The following is a 24,818-nucleotide window of genomic DNA, read 5'->3' on the forward strand; positions in this document are numbered from 1 at the left end:
AGAGGTTAGGAAAGTCAAAAAAAATTATGAAAGTAAAGGGGAAGCTAGATAAGCATGAGGGAGAAAATAGAAGGGTATGCTGATAGGGTTAGATGAAGTAGGGAGGGGAGGTGGCTCGTGTGGAACATAAACGCTGGCATAGACTAGTTGGGTCGAATGGCCTTTTTCTGGTTTGTAATTTCAACGTAACTCGATGTAACAGCCACTTAGGTGAGGTACTGGAGGGCAATCAGCACCTGCGGAACCGTAGCCCAGTAGGGTTGACAGCTTCAGGAAAGCAGGGCAGAAAACAGGCAGAGAGAGTTTGAGAAATAACATGCACTGAATTAAGCGTTACAATTATTTTAATGAGTTACAATGCCATACACTCATTATAAAAGAATAAGAATCCATAAAAATATTTTCTTTTAATAATACGCACTTTGAATACTCAGTAAAGTTGTAGTTGGCTCCTGCCCTGAAACACACTCCTTGGGTGGTGCTGCTTGCAGAGGTTAAAACTCAAGTCTTTTATTGAATGATGAGAAACCAAGTTCCTATGGGGATGCATTTCAGAAACACGGCTGCTTACCGGAACAACTGAAGCGTGTTTTTTTTTTGCAAAGTGGTACGTCAAATTCACAGCAGCACGTTTGGGCATGTCTTTTGAAGCCAAGAGTAATCATTTGGCTTTAATCTTCTCTTTCTCCCTACCGTCGTGCAGTTTTCAAGGCATGTACAAAAGCTGAAAATCAAAGCTCATGTACAGTTTAGGTGAATTAACTGATTCCACACTGTACCGTTAACACTCATGTAAATTAAACCAAAGTAAGTGAATGTTAGGTTTCTGAGTCATCAAATCACAGTTTAAAACCAAATTCAATGGGATGTGTAGTATCCCCTCTTTGCTCAGAAATAAAGTTGCAAAGAAAATGCTAAACTGGCGTAGTTAGGGCTGAGGATTTATGTGGGGGGGCGGGGGGAGGACACGTTGTTTGACAAAAAGCAAGTCACCAGGGGCCGAAGAAATCAGCAACGGTCTAAAAAACATCTTTCCTTTCTTAATTGTCGTTCATTTTTTTTCTCAGAGGTATTCCTGTAGGAAGTGTAGCAGCATTATCTCATAGTGCTCTCCAGACTCAGGGCAGCGAATACTGTGTCTTTCATTAGGATAAATCTGCAGCAACAGACAGACAACATCCTGTTATTTGCAAAGCATGGTTACATTGGAAAACTACTTACACAGTTGGGTAGCTCAGAACTAAGGGATACAAGTATAGTGCCCCTCGAAGGCAGTGGTACAACATTGAGATTCCCAACCCTTAGAGGGAAGGCAAAATTCCAAACACAGCTAAGATTAAAATCATTTCCCTAACTTCCCTGGTGGCCTAGTGGATGAAGACAGGGCCCGATGTAGCAAAAGGCCAGAAGGTTCCAGGTTTGATTGCCAACCTGTGCTGTTCCAGTACAGCAGCTGGGGCACTAAAGTTAGGGTTAGGGTTAACCCTAACGAAGCTCTGATTCCTATCCAGTGACCACTGCTGGAAACTCGTGTGTAACCATCAGGTGAGAATGGACTGGGCCTGGCTGGGATACCATGATCGAATGGCTCACACTTGAAGAATGGCCACTTGTGCGAGTTATTGAAAGGTGACCAGCACCTGTGGAACCATACACCGGGGAGAAGTCAATGTTTTCGGTGGAAGGGGGTAAAAAGCACATTCTGGAGCAGTGTATATTCACGCTTGTTTGGATTCAAATTCTGCCTGTGTTTACATTCCAGAATGAATGCCTTCATTGGAAAACTAACAAAAGGCTTATTAAACAGCAAGGTTGGCAAAGCTTTAATGCCACCAGGAAGTGGAGCCTTAGCTTCTTCCAAAGCTTACAGCTCCCCTACACCAGTATGGATAAGGACACACCTAGCACATGGTACACAGCTTAAAGAAAATTGGGGCCAGTAATGTATTTGATCTATTCGCTGCTCGAGATTACAGGATTACGGGTTTCTATGCATGCCAGTAATTAGATAGCTGCAATGCGCATTTGACATACGTCTTTCTAGGGTGCTGGGCTGGCTAATTGGTGCTTTGGAAAAATCTTACTGAACATTCAGATCTCAAATGTGACTAATTAGTCATATTTTTAGACATTTAGGAATTGGAGCAAAAAAACTGCTGGTATAATGTAATTAGTGAAGGTAGTTAGTCACAAAATACTACCTTACCTGAAGCTGATATGGCTTTCCGGCTCTGATTAGTTGTGATACTAAGAAATTTGTGTGGAAAAAGTGCACATTTTCATCTAAAAATCCATGCAGGATCAGCAAACGGTTGGGCCTGGATGAATAAAGTAACAAAACATCACAATAATGAACAAAAGGCAAAATTAACCTAAGATGACCGTTCTTTTCCTTTTAAATTTGGCTCCATTTTCTTCCCATCGGTGCTGTTCAGCAAACATCCTCCTCTGGCCGGGGTGGCCCAGGCTATAGATATTTCCACGACCTACCATTAATGCGATTTTGTAGACAACCAGCAAGAGGCAATGCAAGTACAGCAAAATCGTCTTTTCAACCTCTCCATGGAGACAAAATACTGTGTGGAGCCTCGTTGAGCAGTCTAGCTAAAGGTAGATAAGACTCATTCAGCCAGAGGGTCCAAAGCCAAGGTTGAGTTTGGGTAATTACTTTGTTGACCAGCCAATCTTCCATTTTATTTCAATTCTAATTAAGATTTGTCGACTGGTATCCACAGACAATTCAAAAACGCTCATTTACAAGTCACATTAGCTTTATCTAATTGAAGCAAGTCCATTATACCCATCTCCTTCAAAAGAACTATTAAGTGTAAGTGAGTTTATGTGAATTTGCACTGAGATTATGGCCAGATATACAGAACTAGAATGTCTCAAATCAACCTAAAAAACTGAGCTTGGGCAATATGGTGACCGTTAATGAATCTTCAGCAGTAAGATAAAGATATTACCAATGATTCCATAAATCTTTTACAAATTATATACAAAACTCTGGTTGAGTTTCATTAAATACCACTCCTGAAACAAAGTCCAGATATCCGGTTCAGATAATATCTGGCAGCTTGTGATTATGAACAATTAATATCAAATTCCAATTATTTTAGACTTTAAATAAAATTATTTTTCAGATTTAGAAAATCAAACTCAACTAAAATCCCTCACCCTTCTGCATTTCAAAAGGTACTCGCTCTCCACAAATGAGCGAACTGCAGGTAGTACTGTTCGGCATCAGGACACTGGAAAGCTGAGTGTGCTCCAATATTCGTGTATTCCACCCCCCACCATACTCCATGCATGATTACACAACTCAGGGCGAGGAACTGATATCCAACTATTAAAGGCAACTCAAAAAATGTATGGATATTATTGTCATAATCCAATTACCATTGGGCTCTATGCTGCCATAAGAATTACCTTAAGCTCATTACAGTCAGACCTGTTGGTCATTGGGAGAATGTAGGCTGTACCATTATAACATTCAACATATACTGTCCTCATTCAGATAATGTGTTACCGTCCTGCAAATCATGATGCATTAAAACACCTAATCTAACACTTTATTCAATTTCCACTCATGTTCCTGCCCTCTTGGGGCTATTTATTATTCATCTTTAAATGCACTCAGACTGAGTGAGACATCCTTTGTACACCATCCAGCACTTTTCACCTCTTTAGCTTAAAAAAATGTTCAGTGTCTGTTAAACCTTTTAGTAATAGTGCTTATATATTTGCTTCACCAGTTGGTCTCCCCTCTGTTTTAGTCAGTCAGTCTTTTTCCCCCCTTTTCTAATGAAGGGTCTCCACCCAAAATATCAGCCTGTCTTTTTAGATGCTGACAGGCCTGCTGAGTATTTCTAGCATTTTGTTTTCCTGTCAGATTTTTTCCATTTCCAGGTTTTTTCCCCTTACCTAAACCTCTATACAAATACTTCCTGTATGAGAGCAGAGATAATGACACGGTGTGTCAGAGATCTGAATCCAAGTCACTTCTTGCAATCTACAATTCAAAATTACGAGTGCACGATCAACATGGTAGAATCGTCCCTCACATCAGAAACGGTACTAGTCAGAAATCTCAAACTCAATACTAAAATGCTATCAATTTTGAGCCTTTACATGCCCCATGTAGCACTCTGCTTTGAGAAACAACTATATTACTCACTCATTCGGTAGTTTATCAACGTGTAGCGCCACTGAACCAGCCTCGTAACCCTGTCGGTTACTCTCTGGGACATCCATATAACGCTCAGTGTAACCAGTGTCGTAGGCCATCCAGACTGTGACTGGTGCACCAGCTACAGCAACCTGCAAGTTATCAAGATACCTTGTTATAAACGAGATGAAATTTGTGTAGTATGTCTTTTATCACATGGAGCAGCGTCAGTGAGATCAACTGCTTCAATTAAAAGAATCTTTTGCCCGTTTTTGTTTGTAATTTCTGCTTCTTCCTTAAAATTACTAACAACACATCGCACCTCAACTAGGAAGGTGGGCAGACAACCTGTTGCCAGCCTTACAAACACTGGCATTTATGTAGCACCTTTAAACGTAGAGAACATCCCAAGGTACTTTACTGGGGAGGGGGGTTGAGAAATAGAACAGATGCCAAACTGTGGTGACAGAGTTAGAAATGCAACCAAAAGCTTAGCCAAAAAGATGGATTTTGAACATTTTTTAAAAAAATGTACGGAGAGGAGCAGGGAGGGAGTTCTAGATTGTAAGGCCAAGGCAGCTGGTGGGATGAAGGGAGATGGATATGCACAAAAGTCCACAGTCAGAAGGCTAAAGGGTGAACGAAGGGTCTTGAGGTTGCAGAAGTGTGGTGTGGTGAGGCCATGAAGATGAAGATTGGGAGTCAGTGTAGCTCAGTGAGTTTGAGGGTGATGAGCGACTATGACTCAGTTTTGGACAAATTGGAATATATGGGAGAGGGTGACACAGGAGGCTGACAAGGATAATAATGGAGAATTCCAGGCTAAGGGTGGCAAAAGCACGGACAAGGTTTTTGGCAGCGGTGTGGGAGAGATAAGGATGGGCCGGGCACTGTTGCGCGGACGGAAGTGGTTTTGCATTGGATGTGGGGTTTGAAGCTCAGATCTGTGTTCAACAGGACTCATGGCCTGATTTAGTCTATGTGAGTGGCCAGGGAGTGGAATTAACAGCAGGGGGAAGAAACACTGGCCTCTGTCTTCCTAACATTTAGTTGTAGGAAGTTTTGACATCCACGACAATGACACAGGTAGTAGAACAGCAAAATGGTTAATCTTAGGGGTTGTGGTAGAGCTAGATGTCAGCAGCATGTAGATGGAAGCTGACTATGTCTATGGGTGTAATGACCAAATGACAGTATGTAGATGAGGAAGAGGAAGAAAATAAGGATAGTTCCACAGGGGACTCTGGTCAGGAAGTGAAGCCACTGTTGAAGCTTTGCTGGTTGTGTTGGAACAGATAACACTGGAACCAATGAAGGGTTGTCCCAAGTGAGTAGACAACAGAGGAGAGATGATGGAAGAGGGTTGATGGAGCAGGATGCATTAGGGTTAGGTAAAATGCCAAAGGTTGAGGTGGACAAGGAGGGATAATACACTATGGTCACAATTACAGAAGACTTTGGACAGAATGGTCTTGATGTTGTGAGCAGGGCAGAAGCTGAGCTGAAGGCACGGGAACATGGACTTGAGAGAAAACTGGGCAAGCAGCTGGGATGTGATGACACGTCCACAGATCTGGTGGGGGGGGGGGGGTGGGGGCGGTAGGGAAGGGAGGTTAAAGATGGAATAGTAGTTGGAGAGGATGGACGGACTGGGCATGGGCTATTTGAGGAGGGAGGACTGATGGCAATTTTGAAAGGGAGGGGAACGTGCCTGAGGAAAGAGCCTTCAATGTCAACAAAGTATATGACCTGAGGAAGGAGGTAGCCTCCGAAAGCTTGTGAATTTAAAATAAAATTGCTGGACTATAACTTGGTGTTGTAAAATTGTTTACAATTGTCAACCCCAGTCCATCACCGGCATCTCCACATCATCAACAAAGTATAGGAGGAAGGAGGGGTAATTAAGCAATAACCAGCATTGAAGGGATGAGCTTGGAGGGGACGGGAGTGAGGAGACAGCATACAAACTGCAATGAAGGTGGAGTTGGAGGTAGAGTAGATGGTGACAGGGACAGCTGTTCAGGGGGAAGGGGTTGGGCTAGTGACAGATGGCCTCTATCTGAGAGACACAGAAATCCATGAGCTCTTCACATATGGCATTCCAGGTCAGGCTGGAGGGACGGGGCAAGGGGTTTATCATGGAAAAAAGGAGCCGTGGGCTATCCATCCCCTCCAGGTTAATCCTGAAGCACGATGAGGATTTGACTGAGGAGAACGAGACAGCCATGTTTAACCTAATTTAGTCAGGTCTGATGGTGAATGACTAGATCAGGTGCACTGAAGTTTCAGGCCCTTGACTTAAAGGAACAAAGTTGGGGCCTACTGAGGGAATGGCATGGGTGGGAGATGGCATTCGATTTGGTGGAACGTTCAAAGTCAGATGCAAGGAAGCAGCTGACTAAGTCAATGGCAATAGTGGTATTGTGATGGGTGGAAGGTCAGACAGGGAAGAAGACAGAATTAGTGAAAGGGTTTTGGTGGGGGGGGGGGGGGGGCACGGTGGGGAAAGGGGAGCAGATGCTGGTGGTCAAAGGGAACATGGTAATGATCAGAGTGATTGAGACCGTGGAAATGGAGGGCTTGAGAGTCAAATGAGGGTTGTGGGTGACTGAGTGAGGATGGAAGGACAGAGAAGTCAAAGAAGAAACTGGAACTTTCAGTGAAGGTTGAAAATCTTAGGATAAGGCCTCAGAGTAAAGGGAAGAGATCTGAGTAAACAGACTAGTATGGGAGTTGGGAGCCCTAATCTATTTACAGCTGCTGTGAAATAGGCTGCTCTGGAGAACATCTACAGCCTCCAATGGACAGCAGAGATCAGAAATGTTGTATATTTAGAAGAGGACAAAGCTTTACCTCTCCCCTCTAGAGTACAGCAGGCTACAGCAACACACCGACATCACTACAGTACAGGAGATTACAGCACCAACTCACTGTCACTACTCATCAATGCAGGTTACACCAACTCAATGTGCCACCACTCTTTGCATGTCTCTCGTGTCTCAGTGGACACGGTGTTCAGGGTATTGTTTTAATAGAACACTGTACACAATTTAAGGATGTCTTCTTTTGAGGTGCTTTCTTTCCTTATTTATGGGCAAAACAAGTTCACAACTTTTTACAGTAAAATTATTCCAAAATTGAAATCACATGCTGACAAAAATGCTCCATCACCATGTGATAATAATCACTAATTTGCGTGCAAAAATTAGGAATTTCATCTCGGATTCCATGACCTAATGTTAATTGATTTGTGCAACTAAACAAGTAATGTACTCCGCAACTGATCCCAGAGATGTTATTTTATCCAGCTTTTAAATAAAATGATTGGAAGTTTTTAAATATTATTCATCCGACAGATTCCACTAGCGCTTTCATTACCTTGAAAATTTTGGGCCTGTGGATCAAACCCATGAGGGAGAGAAAACCTCCATATGACCAGCCATGGATGGCAACTCGGTTCAGATCAATGAAGCCATATTTCTCCGCGACCCACTGTAGTCCCTCCACCTGATCCTCAATCTCTACCTGGCCCTGTGGCGGAAAGGAGAAAATGGAGATGAAAGGTTTCAATAATTACAGAGTTCCACACCTAGAAGTTGAACGCCTAAGGGTAAAAACAGAACATTGTCACTTCTATAGACTGCCTAGTGGCTACTTTATGAGCATTAGCACAAGGCTGGAAGCAGATCACCTGCTTGTTCTCTTGCGTGGAGAATGGTGCAGGGGCTTAGGTAGTGACATTGAGAAGCTGGGAATTATTTTATGTTCTAAGAAAAATGGACACTGAAGAGGAGTTGAGTTTGGTTTAGTTTTATCAAACAAGACTTAAATCCTCTCCTCTCCTCTCCCCCCACCCTCAATATTTATTTAGTAGGGTTACCTCGGTCTATTTACAATGGGACAGTAGCAGTCCTGGGGAAGTTGAAAATCCAAGATTCCAGAATGTTAATTCATGGTAAGTCAGGCATGTGGGACTGCAGCCATAAACCTAAATAAGTGAAAAGCTAATTCAAAGCAGACCTCAGGGAAAAAAAAGTTATTCAGAGGGTGATGAATGCTTAGAGTTACCTACCCGATGAGGTTAGGACCTTTGAATTCTATGGAAGGATGAGCCAGATAGGCCAAATGAGCTCCCTCATCTCTATTCATCTTTGTGATTAGGTGATTTTAAAATGTTAGATGGCTGCCCAGCTAGGTGAGTTGGATTACTAGATGTACAAGCTGGATAGGCTGAATACTACTTGCTCTTCCTTGACTTTTTCAGCACCAAGTTGATGTCACTGCTTCAGATTTGGGAAACTAAAAGGAGAATAGCATCTTGGATTACCCACTGCAAAATCTGGCAAAGCAAGGCTAGCACATACACTGCTTGGCAACATGATACTGATTTCTTATGTGGCAAGCTCTCTCAATTATGCCTTCAGGCATTAATGCTTGCCAGCAGGGAGGGAAACAAACACCCAGAGTCCACTTTCACATCTCTTGATGGTGGGTGGTTACAAAGTGGCAGAGGCCTCAAAGCTGGTCACATCCCTGCCTTATTGGGTGCTGGAAGAAATCTACAACAGGAGAAAAATTGGGACGTGGGTTGAAATCTAGCTTAGCCTGATAAGATGAAAGTCGTCTGTCTTGGTTGTTAAATGCAAAGTTACTGTAGCGTCAGTCCAGTTCTTAATAGCATGGCCCTCAATATAAAAATTGCCTTGAATTTGGCACCAATTGGCAATCGAAGAGGTCACATTGGTGCAATGTTCTGAGGATGGAGCCAAGGCACATTGTTGGGGCTGAGTAGATAAAGCTTTATTTTGCATCTAGCCATCCTGTACTGACCTGGGTGTGCTTGGGTCTGACAGGAGCTGCCGTTATGGAAACATTTCCATTCCCCAGTGCTGGCATTGTCATCTCGAGCAGCAAAACATAGCCACAAAGAGAGTATGGGCAGAAGGGGGTACTAAAAATTTCCACTTTTTTTGTGCAGCAGAGAACACATTTACTCCTGTTACACAAAGCATTTAACTGGCTACTTCCGTACATTAAAATTAGATATGCAACGGCAGCGTGTTTGAAGTTATGGGTGAACATTGATACAAAGCACTCAACTTGTCCAGATTCCAACTGAAATATCAAAGTTGGGAGAGAAATTCAACCCTTGATAAACAGAATCCTTGATTTAAAGCAGTACATTTACAATAATGGTCAGTGTTGCAAGTCAACTGGGTGCTCGAGTTGCTTGTTTGCCACATTCTTGAAATAACCTTTTTTAATGGGGAAATGAGCTTTTAGGAGGAGGACTGTGTCTGCTCACTACTGAGGTGTGTGAATATTTGGAATTTTCTACCCCAAAAGGCTGTGGATGCTGAGTCGTTGAGTATATTCAAGACTGAGATCAATAGATTTTTGGACACTAAGGGAATCGATATGGGGATCAAGTGGGAAAGTGGAGTTGAGGTCAAAGATCAGCCATGATCTTATTGAATGGTGGAGCAGGCTCGAGGGGCTGTATGGCCTATGCCTGCTCCTATTTCTTATGTTATGTTCTTATGATACTCTTATTTGCCCACGTTTGCACAAAGTTTGTGGAAAAAAATATGATGTCTTATAGCAATGGGAAGCAATCAATGTACTATAACCAGTTCAACTCTGAGGGTACCACAGAGAAAGCTCAGGACCAAAAACCTACAGATCATATCTCAGCAAGTAGCTTAGAGTCAGAGCTATTGGCACCAGGGAATTTGAACATGGAGCAGTGTTGTAAGAGTGACATGTGTCAGAACACATCACATTTTTAAAGTAAAATGAGTGATGACTTCCAGGATTAATCAGCCTATTAGCACTCAACATTAAGGATTACACATCAATAACCAGTGTCTGTGGAACCTGCGTCCAGTGAGGATATCCATGACTTCCTTAGAGGAGGGCTTGAAGTTGGAGGTTTTTTTTTTGATGATCTAGTTCTTCTCCCACCTCCCCTTACATATTCAGGCCACAGATACCCAATCCGATTTCAGACTATATGAAGAACACAGTGGGCATGGACATGTTTAATTAGATGCCACTTTAAAACTGCTGCAGTAAAATAGACAATACCATTTTGTTTTTGAGGGCACCTTCGAACAAAAGACCACGTTGGCAGGACCCCCTGCCATCGATCACGACTACTGCATAGCCAAGAGACGCCAGTGTATTCAGCCTCAAGTACTTTATTCCCTTGAACGAGTTGTTCACCAGCTGGACCTGCATGAACAAGGAAGCAAATTCCAGTCAATATTCTCAGTAACCAGGTGAGTGAAAATGTTGAGTTGAAAGAAACTCTTCCAATGTTGAATGAACTGTCTAGTCTCAAACTGAGCCTCACACTCTGTTGGTTCCCAGTTCAACCTGGATCTGTACTTGTTACCTGATTACAGCCGTGGTGGCAGTATAGACACTATAATTGCCCTAGGCACTCAGATAGAGACAGCGAGCTATTGCAAAATATAGCGAGAGAAAATCAGCCAAGGTTCCCACCTTGGCTGCTTTACAAGAGCCCACATAAAAGTTTATGCGGATGTCAAATAAGAACACGATTAAGGTTGGCTGTGAATATCGCCATGATTGAAAAGCCTGCTGACTCACTGAACAGCCAAAATACTGCACCTGTAACCTAACCGAGAAACTTCAGAAGTGGAGAACACAGCCTGCTGGAGATGTTCAATCTTGCAGGAAAAACAGGAACTCTAAACTGTTAGCATGCAAATGCTGCAATTCAGCACTTTCAGAGATAGTGTTTCACTGGCTGAGATCACACATTGAGTCAATTTAACAAACTAAATGCAAATATTTTGTCGTTGCAGCTGTGCAGCACCTGATGCGAGCAATTAATGAACTCCCACTGAAATGAACCAAGAAATCTGCAAAGTGAACCTCAAACCACAAAACCTTAACATTGCAATAAATGTGTTTGTGTCACTTTATGGCACAGAGGAAATTAAATCCTTTTGTGCTGTCACCAGTGACAGCCAGAAAAAGAATAGCAGGCTGGGGACTGGGTTCATGGCATCATTGATTTAAAAAAACTCCAGCTCACAGGCAGCTTTTGACCAATAGATCTAAAACTTAAACTTCGGGGAGGGCCAATGAACAGAGATCCCCTTTAATACCATTTCAAATTAAGTGGCAACTCATTGCAAAACTGCATATTTCCAGCCTGTGATTTCTTTTTCATTAACTTTAATGGACACAAGATTAGAGACTGGGAATGCGAAATTTTGTGTGTTTATCAGTGTGTGCCAGGAGCAGGTGCAGGAGAATTTTTAACCCTTTTGTGCCTATACAAAGCGTGCGCACATTTGTTGCTACACTGCTACATTTACTGTATAACACATCATAAAGCTGCTGCGGTACATTGGCTAAATCACAGAACGGCAAAATCCATGTGAGTATCTTCTTCACACCATCTGCTCTGGACTCAGCTGAGCTGTATGTAGGAGGGGTGGGGAGAAAAGTCACAAAGCTCCACATGTTTCCACAGAGGCAGGAAAGAGATTGGCCATGCTCTTCTTGGGCAACACTTAGTGAGCAGGACACCTGTTTGGCCAGAAAGGTTACATGGAGAGAGCAAGTGAACGAGAGAAAATGTAAACAGATTAAAAAGGTAAGGGAGACAGGCTACCTCGAAGGCTGTGTATAGATGCACCATGAGATTAGTATCGAACCATTCAGACCAGGAAGTGTCCCTGGTTTGATTTCTGGTCTGTGACATTACTCAACCTCAGCCAAGCGAGTAGTGGAGATGCTACAGTTGACCTCTATGCCCTTGGTGGGTGGACATTGGGTGAGAACAGATTGCTCTTGGCGTGATACCCCCACAGGTGGATAATATTTTGAAAACACAAACATCAGGACGCACCGAAGAACTAAATATGTAGAACCACATTAAAAAGGTCACCGACTCCAAGTTAAATAGGGTGCAGTGGGACAGCTCCACTCAGGGACTCCTAAAATCCTGCTACTAAAACAAGCAAGTTTCAGCACAAGAGGCAAGTTTAATATAGGGAGGTAGAACTCAAAGCAACTGCTACCATAGAGTCTTACGATGTACAGCACAGGCAAAAGCAAATTTAGACAAATTAAGGTCTAAGTTAAGTGAAGGAAAGCTGAATTGAAAGGGGAGCACCTGTGATAATCAGAAGTTAAAGGGGATCCAACTGAGTTCAAAGGAAACAAAGTGAAGTAAAATCATAAAGAAGGCATACGAGAGAGGGGCACATATTATGGAGACGTCATCACCTTGAGGAAAGGGAGGTTGGAGTTGGGCAGAAGGTCATGGTTGGTTCGTTGTTTTTTTTTTTGAGGTGATGACAGCACTTTTGAAAGGGGGCAGTGTGTGAGAAGAAGGAACCATTTACTAGCATGGGGGCCAGGAAGGGAAGTTGGGTGGTCAGCAGTTTAGTGGGCATGGGGTTAAAACAGAAGGTGGGTTGCATGGATAAGATGAGCTTGGAGGGAGGGCAAAGGGAGATCAAAACCAGAGAAAGACTCAGGTTCAGAGTTATGGTGGAGGAGCAGAGCATCAAAGGCAGCTGAACAGATGGCCTCAGTCTTACTGAGAAATAAGACCATGAGCTCCTTCCACACATTGGTGAGAAGGGTTTAAGGAGATAGTTGGTAATGGAGAAAAGAAACCAAACTTTATCTTGGTTCCCCAGGATGATCGTGGAGTAGTTGGCTGTTGGCAGAGGAGAGAGAGGCCCAACAACACTTGATGTGGTCCAACCAGATCTAGTTATGATGGAGGCTATACCAAGGGGAACAACTGGGGTGGTTTTGATGGGAACAAGGGATCAAAACATGGAGGCAAGGGACCGGTTGAACAAAATCAATGGCTGCAGAAATATTGTGAAGAATGGAGGGCCAATGGCTAGGCGGTTGAGTCTTTGGAAGTGCAATTGTGAGTATTTGCACCAGTAATATCTGACCCAGTGCTTACCAAAACAAACCGGGGACTTCTTAAAAACTGCATCAGAATTTGCATGCATTAGGATGGCCGGTCAATGAACTCAACTCCCTTCCGCAAACACTGTAGTGCTACTTCGGTTGTGCGCTACATTTCCTCATCTGAAGTATTCGCAATATATATTTAATGCAGCACCGATGCAGAATAATTCCAGGAAGTGGAAAGCTTGCTAATAATTTGGTGTGAACAGGCACACAAATGAGTATTTCCACACAGAGCGATCAATGGCTGAAACAGATTGCCAGCCAGGGTGACTGAAGCCAGGACAATGGGCTCAAGAGATTGAAGGGGTTTTGGAAAGTGTGGGGGGGGGGGGGGGGGGTGGAGAAAAGAGGGGGGCAGCAGGGTACTCAAAAAGATGCCAAATGTCCAAAGGGCTTTCATCCAAATGTGGGTGAACTCCCCAACACTCTCTGCCAATACTCACTGTTCTAAAGCATACTAAAAAAGCTGCTGCTTTGGGGAGGTACTCAAAGCTATCACAGCCTACCGAACTACATGCCAGCATGAATCATCTACAGTGTGCAAGAAGCAAGAAGAGAAACCAGAGCCTAAAGTGGAGAACAAAAAGAAATGGATGACAAGAACCTTTACTTCACTTGGTGTCGACAGGCACAGAAACCCACCATGATTAAGAGTCTCCAAATCAACCTAATGTCAGATATAAAATAACCCTTGCACTTATAAAAACACACTTCCTTTTGTTGTTTAATTTAAAAACCGACCGCAACTAAATACAGCTTGAAAAAAAAAAATCTCCTGGTAGCCTTACCTGTGGCCCTCCATAAACAAAAAGGACTGTGGGGTGCTTGCAGGCTGGCTGTAGATTGTGAGGTTTATACAACATGCCGTACAGCTTGAAACCAGATTTGCTAGGGAAGTTGAAAATTTCAGGTGGCACGTAATCAGGGGGGCAACCTGTACAACATAAAAGGAGAAAAGTTATAACTTACCTTATCAAGTAACAACTTGCAGCTATATAGCACCTTTAACGGCATAAAATGCACTAATAAAATTTGACACCAAGCTACATAAGGCGATATTAGGACAGGTGACCAATAGCTTGGTCAAAGAGGTAGGTTCAAGGGCCATCCTAAAAGGTAGAGCGGCACAGGTGTTTAGGAAGGGAATTCCAGAACTTTGGAAAGCATGGCCACCAATACAGGTCAGTTTATTGAAGTATTGTCCAGTTTTAGATACTGGCACCAGCGGTATTAGCACTGTTCAAAGCTCAGTTGCAGCTCCCCCATTGACATGGCAGATATTGTATAAAGTGAAGGACTAGTATAGTATAGTTTTAGGGCTCTAAAACTGACCTCAACTCCCTTATGTTGGGGTTCCCACTCAATCATTAGCCAGTGACCTGTACTGGCAATGCACGTGTGTGGATGTCAGAAATACAGCATGCGGCTCGGGTTTTCCCATAGATGAACAGCCTGCCAACACTATTCGTCTATGTTTACACATTATGAATCTTCAGTTGGATGAGATGTGTACAGCAGCTGGGACTGCACCCAAGCAACAGTCACTGACTTCAGGGTGGAGGGAGAGAAAAGAGCTCAATTAGACTCAATCCATCATTTATTTTAAGATCGTCCCTCTCCCAGTTAGACTGCCTGAAACTGTCCTTTAGAGCAGTGTCCAAACTTTGTCTTTACAGGCCACTTATGTGCATATCATGGAGCCTCGCGGCCCCATGTAACATTTAAATAAATATTCCCATTAATCTGTACATATTCTAAGCTGTGGACTTAAAACATGATTTTGATGTTCTGATTTAGAATTTATCCATCAATGAGTCAACAGGGTTAAAAATAGCCCTTTCCAAAGCCAAAGGCCCACATAATTAGAGCAGGACACACCAGTAAGCAGTAAACACAATTAGGACTGAGTTACTTGGGCTTTGAGGACCAGAATTCCAGGGCTTGCAGGCCTTAGTTTGGGCACCTCTGCTCTGGATGAGAGTGTTTTCCATCCAAGCCACCCTATGATGGGCAGCAGGATGCAGGACTCCTTTCTCTGAGGCAGAACTCCACCTTGTGGCTGGCCAAGGAATGTCAGCATTTGCAGTTTATTCCTTTTTAATCTCAGTTACAGGTAGTCTCCGCAGGACACAAAACTTGTGAACTCTGCTTACAGCTGCATTCACTTCTCATGCTTTAGTAAACTATAACACCTCCTTAAAGGCGTTGACTCTTACTGGAATATGATGCCATGGTACCAGTTGCACACTGGTATCTTAATAGGGAGGCTATTCTCATGGGTGCTCTAGACAGTGAATACCAGTAGGCTCTTCAATTGTAGGTGCCATCATAGCCAAGCCCAAATCCGTCCTCAATTGTCACCCACAAACCTGCAATTCAAAAGAGGAGTTTGCTGGATAGTAACCAGGATCACCGAGGCCAACCGAAGTGTCCCTACTGGTGCACAGGTAATTCAGCATAAACCAGAAATTGCACCTAGCCTCACCTTCCTGAATTTTACGGCTCAACTATTCAGTGACTCAACCAGCTGACCCATTACGGAATCCCAGTCATAGCTTCAAAGATCAGTTACTGCAGCAGCTGTGTGTGAGGTTAACATTTGATAGGTATGCAACAGAAAGTACCAACAGTGGAAGTTAGTTATCGCTTCAGCAATTAAGCAACTGATTTTAGGACTCAAATGGTGTGCATTTGTAAATTGTAATCGTGGGAACAACCTTCATTTCATTTGTTGGGATATTTTTAAAAAATATATTCACTCCACTGGCATACATCTATCCAACCAAGGATTAGGGTGGAGCTTTATATAGGATAGAGTTCATACCACAAAAGAGAGCAAATTTTTCATTCATATACTTATTATAGAACTATTAATCACAATAAATATTTTTGCAGAGCTGCAAGATTAGTAAATAATGTTGCCTTCTATGCAGCATACAGGTGAAGTGCACAGCATAATTTTAAATTTTCTGCCAGTAGGCAGGTGCTCCACACCCGTGAACCTTTCTTTGCATGATTAGAAACTGTTCGAGTAAATAGGTCTGGCAAAATCTGCTACAGTATTATTTTTCTACCACTAGAGGAAGATGTCATGAATTTGTAGAGTTTTGCTGTGCCTTCCTTACTGTTAGTACAGCAAGAATGGTTTAAAAAAAACCGTCCACTTTACTGGTAACGAACAAAATTTTAGGACTGAAAATATGCCCTCAAATATGCTCCCCACTACTACAGATTCCAAAAGCAACAAAATATGGTACAACTGTATTTAATTTTCCATTGACAATTTTCTCCCCACATTAATTTCTTGCTGGAGTGAAGATCCACAAACTAGCTTCAGCACCACCTTGAAGTGGCAATTTTTTTTTATATGCGTGAGCCTGGACAGTGGACTATTCTACCGTGGAAGCCATCGCAGCCAGTCCAAACCTATCGTTATCAGATATCCACCCACATGCTGGAGGCACTGCACAACATAAAACCTGGCTGCTTCCACCCCCCACCTCCCCCCCACTTTCCTTAGCCCAGGAGCAATGAAGCAAATTGTAGCACTCCAGCTGCCACCATGGTTACGATCAGTTATGGCTGCACAGACTAGGCAACCTGCGATCTGCCTTTATCAACTGAGCTATTAGGGAGCTAGCTGCTTTCTATATGATGGGTCAATATGCAAACAGTATTTACTCTTCAATACGATGGCACATTCCATCAGGACACTCACCTGCAGCTTCCATCATGCTGGCACAGAATTCCGGCTCTTTGTGCAAGGGGTCTCCTTCGGGACCTGTCAGTTTGTATATGTGGACGCAGGGAGGAGTGCTGACATTACTGTAATGGCTGATGAACATGTCAAAATTCTGAGGAAAATTTGAGAGAGACTTTTTCAAGATCAGTACTTCACTGTTTTATAAGATCAGCAACGTTCTACACTGTGAAAGATACACACTTGTGTACATAAACATGCATGAAATCTTGATTTTACACAAAGTGACTAAGTGAGGTTTTTGCAGATCTAAGAATCAACGATTACAGCACTGGAGATGCTCCTTTTTGGGTGGACAGTTCAGATGCCAAACAGTAGCTTTTACAGTTCAGTGTTTGTTTCTACTCTTCTCCCCACTCTAGCCTTTGAGGCCAATTCCCTCCTCCTTTCTAGCCTATTTCTACTCACCATTTGAGTCACCAGGAAGCATACTCAGCATGAAGCAGTGATGAGAATCATTATAATAATTTTTTTACTGTCAATTTAAAAAGTTGGATTTTTTTTGAAGGGTTTTTTCCCAGTCTTTTTAAACACTTAAAAAAAAATCTCAGGGGGAAAATGGACCCCAAGAAAACAAGGAGACTTAAAGATAGGGTCAAGCTAAATGACAACCCACAACATTCCATTTTTAAGGGGCTCACCATCAGATTCTGCCTTAACCCCTAGATAGGTTATTGATGTAACTCCAGCCACTTATTTGCCACTATGATGGGATAATAAAAATTGTTACAGATTACACAGAGAACAGCTAGAATCTTGCTTTTGGTAAGCAATGCCTTGGTGCGTGACCCAAGGTGGCTTTCGATTGATGACCTCCGGCTTAAAGAGACTATCAGTGTGGTGACTGACTCAGTGCACTGCCTTCCCTACTCTTTACCTAGCTAGGAATGGAAGATTTGCGAATGCTGCAGCATAAAGATTAAGGCCCAGACAGCGCTACATAATGATGACCCAGGTCCCCTTAGAATAAATCTAAAAATTGCATAGCCATTTGTTTTGTTTCCTGTCGAAGGATCTATTCCATAGATGCACACGGAACATATCCATGGCCAGCAAAGCACGCAACATGTGATGTCACTGATGTGCATGCAGCTCCAGGCCTGATTTTTGTAAGAAAACACTGGGAAATTTCAGGAAAGTGAGGAGGAGAGTTCTCAAATTTAAGACCAAGTTATTTTTTTTAAAAAAACCAATTCAACATCTGAAACAAAAAAAAAAATCTGGAAATCAGTAAAACCTGATCCCTATCCAGTGAACACTGCCAATCTGATCTTCCTTAGGGAAATAGCCGCACCTCCCTGTAGCAGCACTGCTGATGTAAGGAACACAGCAGATTCATGGAAATTGAACCTGGGGCCCACCACCCTGTTACTGATCCAAAAATGTTACACCGATCAGGAAGCAGCAAATAAAAAAAATATTTGACTCCCTCCTCTGCTTCAGCAGGAATGTAAAATAGATTCATGAAGACTTTTTTTCTAAATGGAGAAACCTAGGTGAAAACCCATAACACAGAACATCACCAAGGTTGAAAAGTGTAGAATAGAGGCGATATATCAGGAAGAGATGATCAGGCTTGTTTGGGTTTAAAAGCCTGTAAACTGTAGGATAAAAGGAAGGCAGGATTGTAGGAGTCCCATAGTTGAGCTCTTGGAAAACAATGAGTTACAGTAAAATACTCAGGCTTGAAATTATGCTGTGCAATATCAGCATATGAATGTTTAATGTATTTGGATTAAATTCCTTTTCTATTTTAACTGCAGTGTTAATTTTGTTAATGAGTTAATAAATGTTAAAATTGCAGACAAAGGAATTTAACACAGGCAGGTTAAGCATTTGCACCCCATTAGTGGCACAGCATTATTTCAGGCCCTAGTGCATGGTGTGGTATGGAGTAATGCAGAACAGGTAGGTTCCTGGTTCAATCCCCGGTCTGTACTGTATTAGTCGATAACTGGCCACCTTCTCGTCTTGCTATAAGTGGAATAAGCTCCTAATTATTTTTGATTTTTTTTCCACTACTTCCCTGAATTCCAGGAGTGACAATACTCACCTGGCTCACTGAGCAGCTATGCGAGAAGCCAGCTTTTGTTAGCTGAACTATTTCTCCTGGAAATTCATAATTTACCACATAGAGGTGATGTTCTAATGGAGTGTCTTTAGTGGCTTGGAAATAGACCAACTTCGTTGCTTCGTTCACCCAGATCTGAAAAAAACATAACAGGCACAAATGGTCTTAAGTCCTAAAGCGTTTCAAGGCAAACACACTGTTTGAAACCATCACACAGTGTTCTTACATAGCTTAACATTATACGAAATCACACTTAGTGAACTTTAATGTTATGATAGTCCCAATTCAAAAGGAACAAAAATTGTTCCCATCACTGCCATCACCAGCATTAGATCCGTAACGATCAGTGTTGTACAGCACTTTCCAGGCACATTCCGCATTTGGCAGGACAAAATTCACAACTAGAATTGTGCAGAATACTCTTGAAGAAAACACTAAAAAAGTCACATGCCCACCACTGCGCTCCCAGTGACAACAACGTCCAGGTATTGCTAACAGAGGAGAACTTCGGGTGAATGAGGGACCAAGCTTGACTGTGCTGCCCTCCCCTCCAGGATTGAATTGCCTGCCATCAATCACTATCTAGGCTCAGAGATGAATAGTGTACAGGTGAGCAAAGGTGAGGAAGTGGCCAGGGTTTCGGCTCTGGGTCCCTACCCAGCAACACCAGTTGGAAGTGGTGCGTGGGGTTCAGGGGAAAGATTAGGGTCCTGTGGCAAAACAGCCCACCAACACTCACGTATTGTGGCCTCAAGACGAGGATCGGTGCCTATGGAACTGTTTCTGAGCAAGCAGTCAACCCCTTCAGGAGAGAAGAAAAATAGTTTGGAAAGTAAAAGTTTGGTTGAAAACAAGAAACAAAATCATGTACATGCAAGTATTATGGATACTTGTATGTACACAGGTAGAGTTATTTAAAACCCTGCTTATAGAAATTGCTCAATTAATTGGAAATTATTTTTTAATAAACCTACAAGAGGACACCGACAATTCTGTTGATAAAAGCAGTTTGTAGCAGTCATATAGCCCAGAGGGCCCCAGTTTAATTTACCTATCTACAAGCACACCAAAGTCTGAAAAGTGATCCATTGTGTGAAGCACTTGGAGACATTCTGAAGACCTGATCAAGCTCAATGTATTGCTTTTATCTTTTGATCTGCAGTATGTGCAGAGTTAGCTGACCTCAGTTGGGATGGCAATAAGGTCACTGTTCTAACTCTTGTACTCTGTGCCCCTAATTATAAAACCCAAAAATGCTGTTGCTGTTTATGGCTTCATCGACCTGTAATTCACATTTTTAGGGAATTATCCCTTAGGTCTCTGTTTATCTACATCCTTTAGTGGATGCCTTTTCAGTAAGTGTATATTCCCATTCCTTATTTTTCCTCCAAAAATGTATTACCTCACACTTATCCACAATCTCAAGCACCACATATGCACAAGTGGATATGTGTATGATTGGTCACTGACAATGAGGGTCCTGTGGCTGAATAGTGAACACTCATCGGCAAGGCTCATACATGCGTAATGAGCACTTAAAATAGTTATCAGTGGGCAACTTGTGCCCATGGAACTGTACCAGAGCAAGCTTCCAACACCTTCAGGACAGGAGAAGAATATTTCAGGGCTGCAGTCTAATCATGAGTGCCATTCACTCGGTTTACAACCTTGACACAGCATCGCTACCACTCCCATGTAGCTCATAAGCAAAGCGATCTTTACAACCCATCCACTGTAAACTTACCCTCGAGCCATGTCTTGCCAGCACCTCCCACTCACCACTAGTTAGTGCAACCTCCTCTTTGATTGGGCATTTAAAATCATCTGAAAACAAAGCCAATAATTAGTCCGACACAATGGTACAATAAAAGCAAGGTTATGAGAGTAGCTTGCGGAGAGGGGGAACGGAAAAATGGAATTGCGAGGCGTTGAATTTCTGACCACTCATCTGCAATTCCACCCACGCCACCCCAGAAAAACAAATTGTGGAGTACAAGTCTCAAAATACCATAAAAATGTTTGGAAATCCCACAACTGCATATAATAAAATCAGTTTTTCACTTCTCTTGCCATAAAGTGGTGGGCCCAATTGTAAAATGGACAATTGCAAATACAATCCTACAAATCCCAGAATCCCATGCAATAATGGAATTTGACTCCGCTGTTGTAAACCTGTGGCCCTGACTACCGGATATTCAGTCAGACACAGGACCACCTTTTTGTCTAAATTAGGAATTCATTCAGGTTTTGGGACAGCCTGGCAACAAAAGGACTTTTTATTTTAGGAATAAAAATTTCTGAACACTGTTCTTTAACATGTGGATCTCACCCCTTTTAATCAATTTTCAATATCTGCTATTCCAGCTTAGCTTAGATATGTCTCAACTACATAGGTTTAAGAGAAATAACTGTAAAATGTGGCAAAAGTCAAAGCTTTGTGCTGATATGTTCTTTGATGGAATGGTCATTGCAGTATAACTCAAGGGCCCAATTTTTAAAACCAAACGTTATAAATCCCACTGCACCCCATCCCCACCCCCACAACCCCAAAAAAAAGACACAGGCTTATGTTCAATTCCATGGGGGCTGGGAGATCTCTACTGTAGTTACGTGCCTAGACAGAAAGCTCTTTCAGAGCTGGCACAGGCACAATAAGGCCGAATGGCCTCCTTCTGTGTTGTCTGATTATATAAGTGCAAGTAAGATATAAACAGCTAAGCCCAAACTTGTTCTCACCATATGAACCATATGCAAATTTTCCAGCAGGGATCATTGTTGCTGTAAATTGTATGAAACTAACAAGCCATTTGGCCTAACTGGTCTGTGCTGGTGTTTATGCTTCATACGAGCCTCCTCCCACCCTACTTCATTTAACTTTTTGCATATTCTTCTATTCCTTTCTCCCTGATGTACTTATCTAGCGTCCCCTTAAAGGCATCTAAGCTATTCGCCTCAACTACTCCTTATGGTAGCAAGTTCCACATTCTAACTACTCTTTGGGTAACAGTTTCTCCTAAACTCCTTATTGGATTTACTAGTGACTCTTGATTGGGAACGTGAACTTTGGCTGCTTTTCCTCTCGCTAACCCAGGGACGCTGAGGTCAATTGAAGTGCCCCAATTAGCACTTTGGCTGAGACCAATTAAGCACAAATCAGGTCTTGAACCTGGAATTTTGAGTCAGGTATATGCTCTCTTGACAAATGGCCACCATGGCAGGGAGTGGGGGCTGGGACGAGCTCTACAGTAATCTTCCTATTATTCACAGTATTTCCCTTTAGTCAGCTGCAATCAAATTGCTGATAATTTATTACAACATGCAACAGAATTCATTAATGTGACATACACAGGAAATAATGACAACAGTCGCCACAGCAATCAAGGTTTGATATCCTGTGTCAGCATCCTAAATGCATCCCAAAGGAACAATTTTATTTCGCTGTTAACAGCAGACACCTCTGACAACATGATTGCAACATTAAAAATATGGCCAATTTAAGAACATGTATTTATTACATTCATGGTTAGACATGGTCACAACAGATTGAACATTGTCCATTCACCTCTGGGACCTGGACAGGTTTGAATAAAATCCGGATAGTAGGAAAGTCTGTCAGCTGTCGCGATCTAATGTGGAACAGTTCTGATCATTTTTAACCAATTTCTTAATGGCCACAAGTCAATTGCACTAAACTGCCCATAAATTGACACCTCCGTTCAAAGGCCACAATGATATTTTTTTTCTATTTTGCCCAACAAACACCAATGCATCTGGGATATGGTATATTATTAGACTGAAAAGCTTTACTCTGCACCTGGCTATAATAATTTAACTTGCAAACATCTGATGCAAAAAACCACCAAAATGCTTAATCCCTGCTCCAGCATCCTTCACTTTTTTGTACTATAATTAATATATATTCTATCTGCCATATTTAATATAGTAACCCTGCGATTTGATCCTGATTCTCTGTATTCAGCATCCCCTGCACAGTATAGATAATGAGGTAGGTAAGTAATAAGAAAGAACAGTAGCTCACCTGTACTTGGACTGAATTGCTTTGCCCATCGGTAGCAGCCTGGTTTTAAAATTGAAGTCATTCTATATAAATGGCAAAACCCTGTCTGTGATTCATTAGCCCAGATAAAAGATACTTCATCATCTCTAGTTTGTACAAAGGGATAGAATATGTCATGAACCTGAGAGAAAGGGGAGGGAGAAAGGACATTAGCATGGTTCTATAGAGTAAACAAGTATGGTGCAAACAGTCTGGTAAGAACACAAGAAAACATGGAAATCAGAAAAAGGTCAACCCCCCCACCCCAACAAAGACTCAAATACCCCATTGGATTCTATTCCACCTATTTAATCTCCTGAAACTTCTACATAAGCACTCCATGATTCTCAAATGTAATCAAATTTCCAGAATATTCATCCACCCATCTCCACTATTCAACCCTAGCCTGTTTATCTAGCTTCTCTGACAACTTTGGCCAAGAATCGTGTGCGTACGTACACTTGTGGTTAGGTGACATTTATCTCTGCCTCTTATTTTACAGACTTCAATCATAATTGCGCTCAATCATCTTTTCTCCAATGGAAATAAGTTCAGCTCTTCAAATCCCTCAAACTGCTTGCTACAGTCCTCTGTAGAGAGTGGCCCAAAGAATTGCAGAATCTATCAGAGAAGCTGCACTCAGTGGACAAGCAATTTAGGAATTGAAATCTGCAACCATCTGGCAGCCAGTATATTGCCTGTGCAACCAGGTCATTCCAAAGCATTGATCAAATTTTAGTCAAACATTTACACTGAGGAATGCAGCGTGTTAGACATGGGCCTTTCACTCTGGTGGCCCGAGTTCAAATCCAATACAGACTAATAGAATGGAAGTCCCCAATGGGGGTGCGTTGGGCTCAGATAGAAACCCCATTGCTTAATAATGCAAATGTGGGACTAGGCCCCATATTTACTTCCCTGCTTCAGGGGCCCTAACTAGCTGTTGGGTACGACATAAAATGAATCTGGTAGTCTAAATCTAGTTTGTAGTTAGCATAGGCTAACAGAAAAGTTACTGATGCCAATTGGCTTGATGTCAAAACTGAAAGACTTGTAACAGAAAATGTCCCATCTGCCCACAGTGAGAAATGTAAAACTTCTCAAAAAAGAAAAAAGTTTTGCTCCTCTGACTGTTCTGTACTTACATTTATCCATATATCAGTTACTTCTTCATAAATAATGTGTGGATGAACATTTTCTGGCACAGCCTCTACAAACTTAATCCGTTCGTTTTCATCCTTAGTTACAGGAATAAATAGTGATGGAGGAATCAAAACTAAATGGAGTCTCTGTTGAGGTCGATCGAGTAACACTGCCCAGGCACTGACAAAGAAGAGAGAAAAGAAGTTATTCACTGCTGTAATTTGGGTTCTCCAGTGAGGGTCTCCCTGGAATAAGCATCGGTTGCCATGTTAGAGACAATAAACTTCAGGTCTAAAGGTAAGTTCACTCTTCCTGTCTCCAGTATGAGATTTACATGTTCTCTCCTCTCCAGGCACCAGTCTTTGCGCTGGGCTCAGATAGAAACCCCATCGCTTAATAATGCAAACGTCGGACTTGGCCCCATGTTTACTTCCCAGCTTCAGGGGCCCTTACTCTGACCACAGATTTGCAGAGCCACACTTTCATGAGTCAATGATGCAATCAGTTTCTATGGGTTGGGTCCTTTATACTTATATACTTTGTGCACAGCTGTACTGGCTGCACTCCTCTAGTGTAAAAATTCCTTTGAATTCCTCTCTTGAAAAGATGCTAACATAGTACTGGGCTCAGAGGACTCAAA

At 42.3% G+C, this 24,818-nt stretch overlaps 1 protein-coding gene across 5 annotated transcripts in view; it reads right to left on the minus strand.

Moving 5' to 3' along the window:
• Positions 1 to 326: 326 nt before the first annotated feature.
• dpp9 (dipeptidyl-peptidase 9) overlaps positions 327 to 24,818 on the minus strand; it is a 92,650-nt gene continuing 68,158 nt past the window's right edge. For all 5 annotated transcript variants that reach the window (XM_067968084.1, XM_067968085.1, XM_067968086.1 and 2 more), the window contains 11 exons: positions 24,181 to 24,358; positions 23,018 to 23,177; positions 20,723 to 20,802; positions 18,961 to 19,113; positions 16,866 to 17,001; positions 13,936 to 14,081; positions 10,256 to 10,402; positions 7,547 to 7,699; positions 4,178 to 4,320; positions 2,207 to 2,318; positions 327 to 1,156 (listed from right to left, as the gene is read on the minus strand). In XM_067968084.1, coding sequence (XP_067824185.1) covers positions 1,064 to 1,156; positions 2,207 to 2,318; positions 4,178 to 4,320; positions 7,547 to 7,699; positions 10,256 to 10,402; positions 13,936 to 14,081; positions 16,866 to 17,001; positions 18,961 to 19,113; positions 20,723 to 20,802; positions 23,018 to 23,177; positions 24,181 to 24,358 — 1,501 coding nt within the window. In that variant the 3' untranslated portion in view covers positions 327 to 1,063. The remainder of the gene's footprint in view (positions 1,157 to 2,206; positions 2,319 to 4,177; positions 4,321 to 7,546; positions 7,700 to 10,255; positions 10,403 to 13,935; positions 14,082 to 16,865; positions 17,002 to 18,960; positions 19,114 to 20,722; positions 20,803 to 23,017; positions 23,178 to 24,180; positions 24,359 to 24,818) is intronic.

This window comes from Heptranchias perlo, chromosome 29, assembly GCF_035084215.1.
Source record: "Heptranchias perlo isolate sHepPer1 chromosome 29, sHepPer1.hap1, whole genome shotgun sequence".
In the NCBI taxonomy this organism is placed as follows: domain Eukaryota; kingdom Metazoa; phylum Chordata; class Chondrichthyes; order Hexanchiformes; family Hexanchidae; genus Heptranchias; species Heptranchias perlo.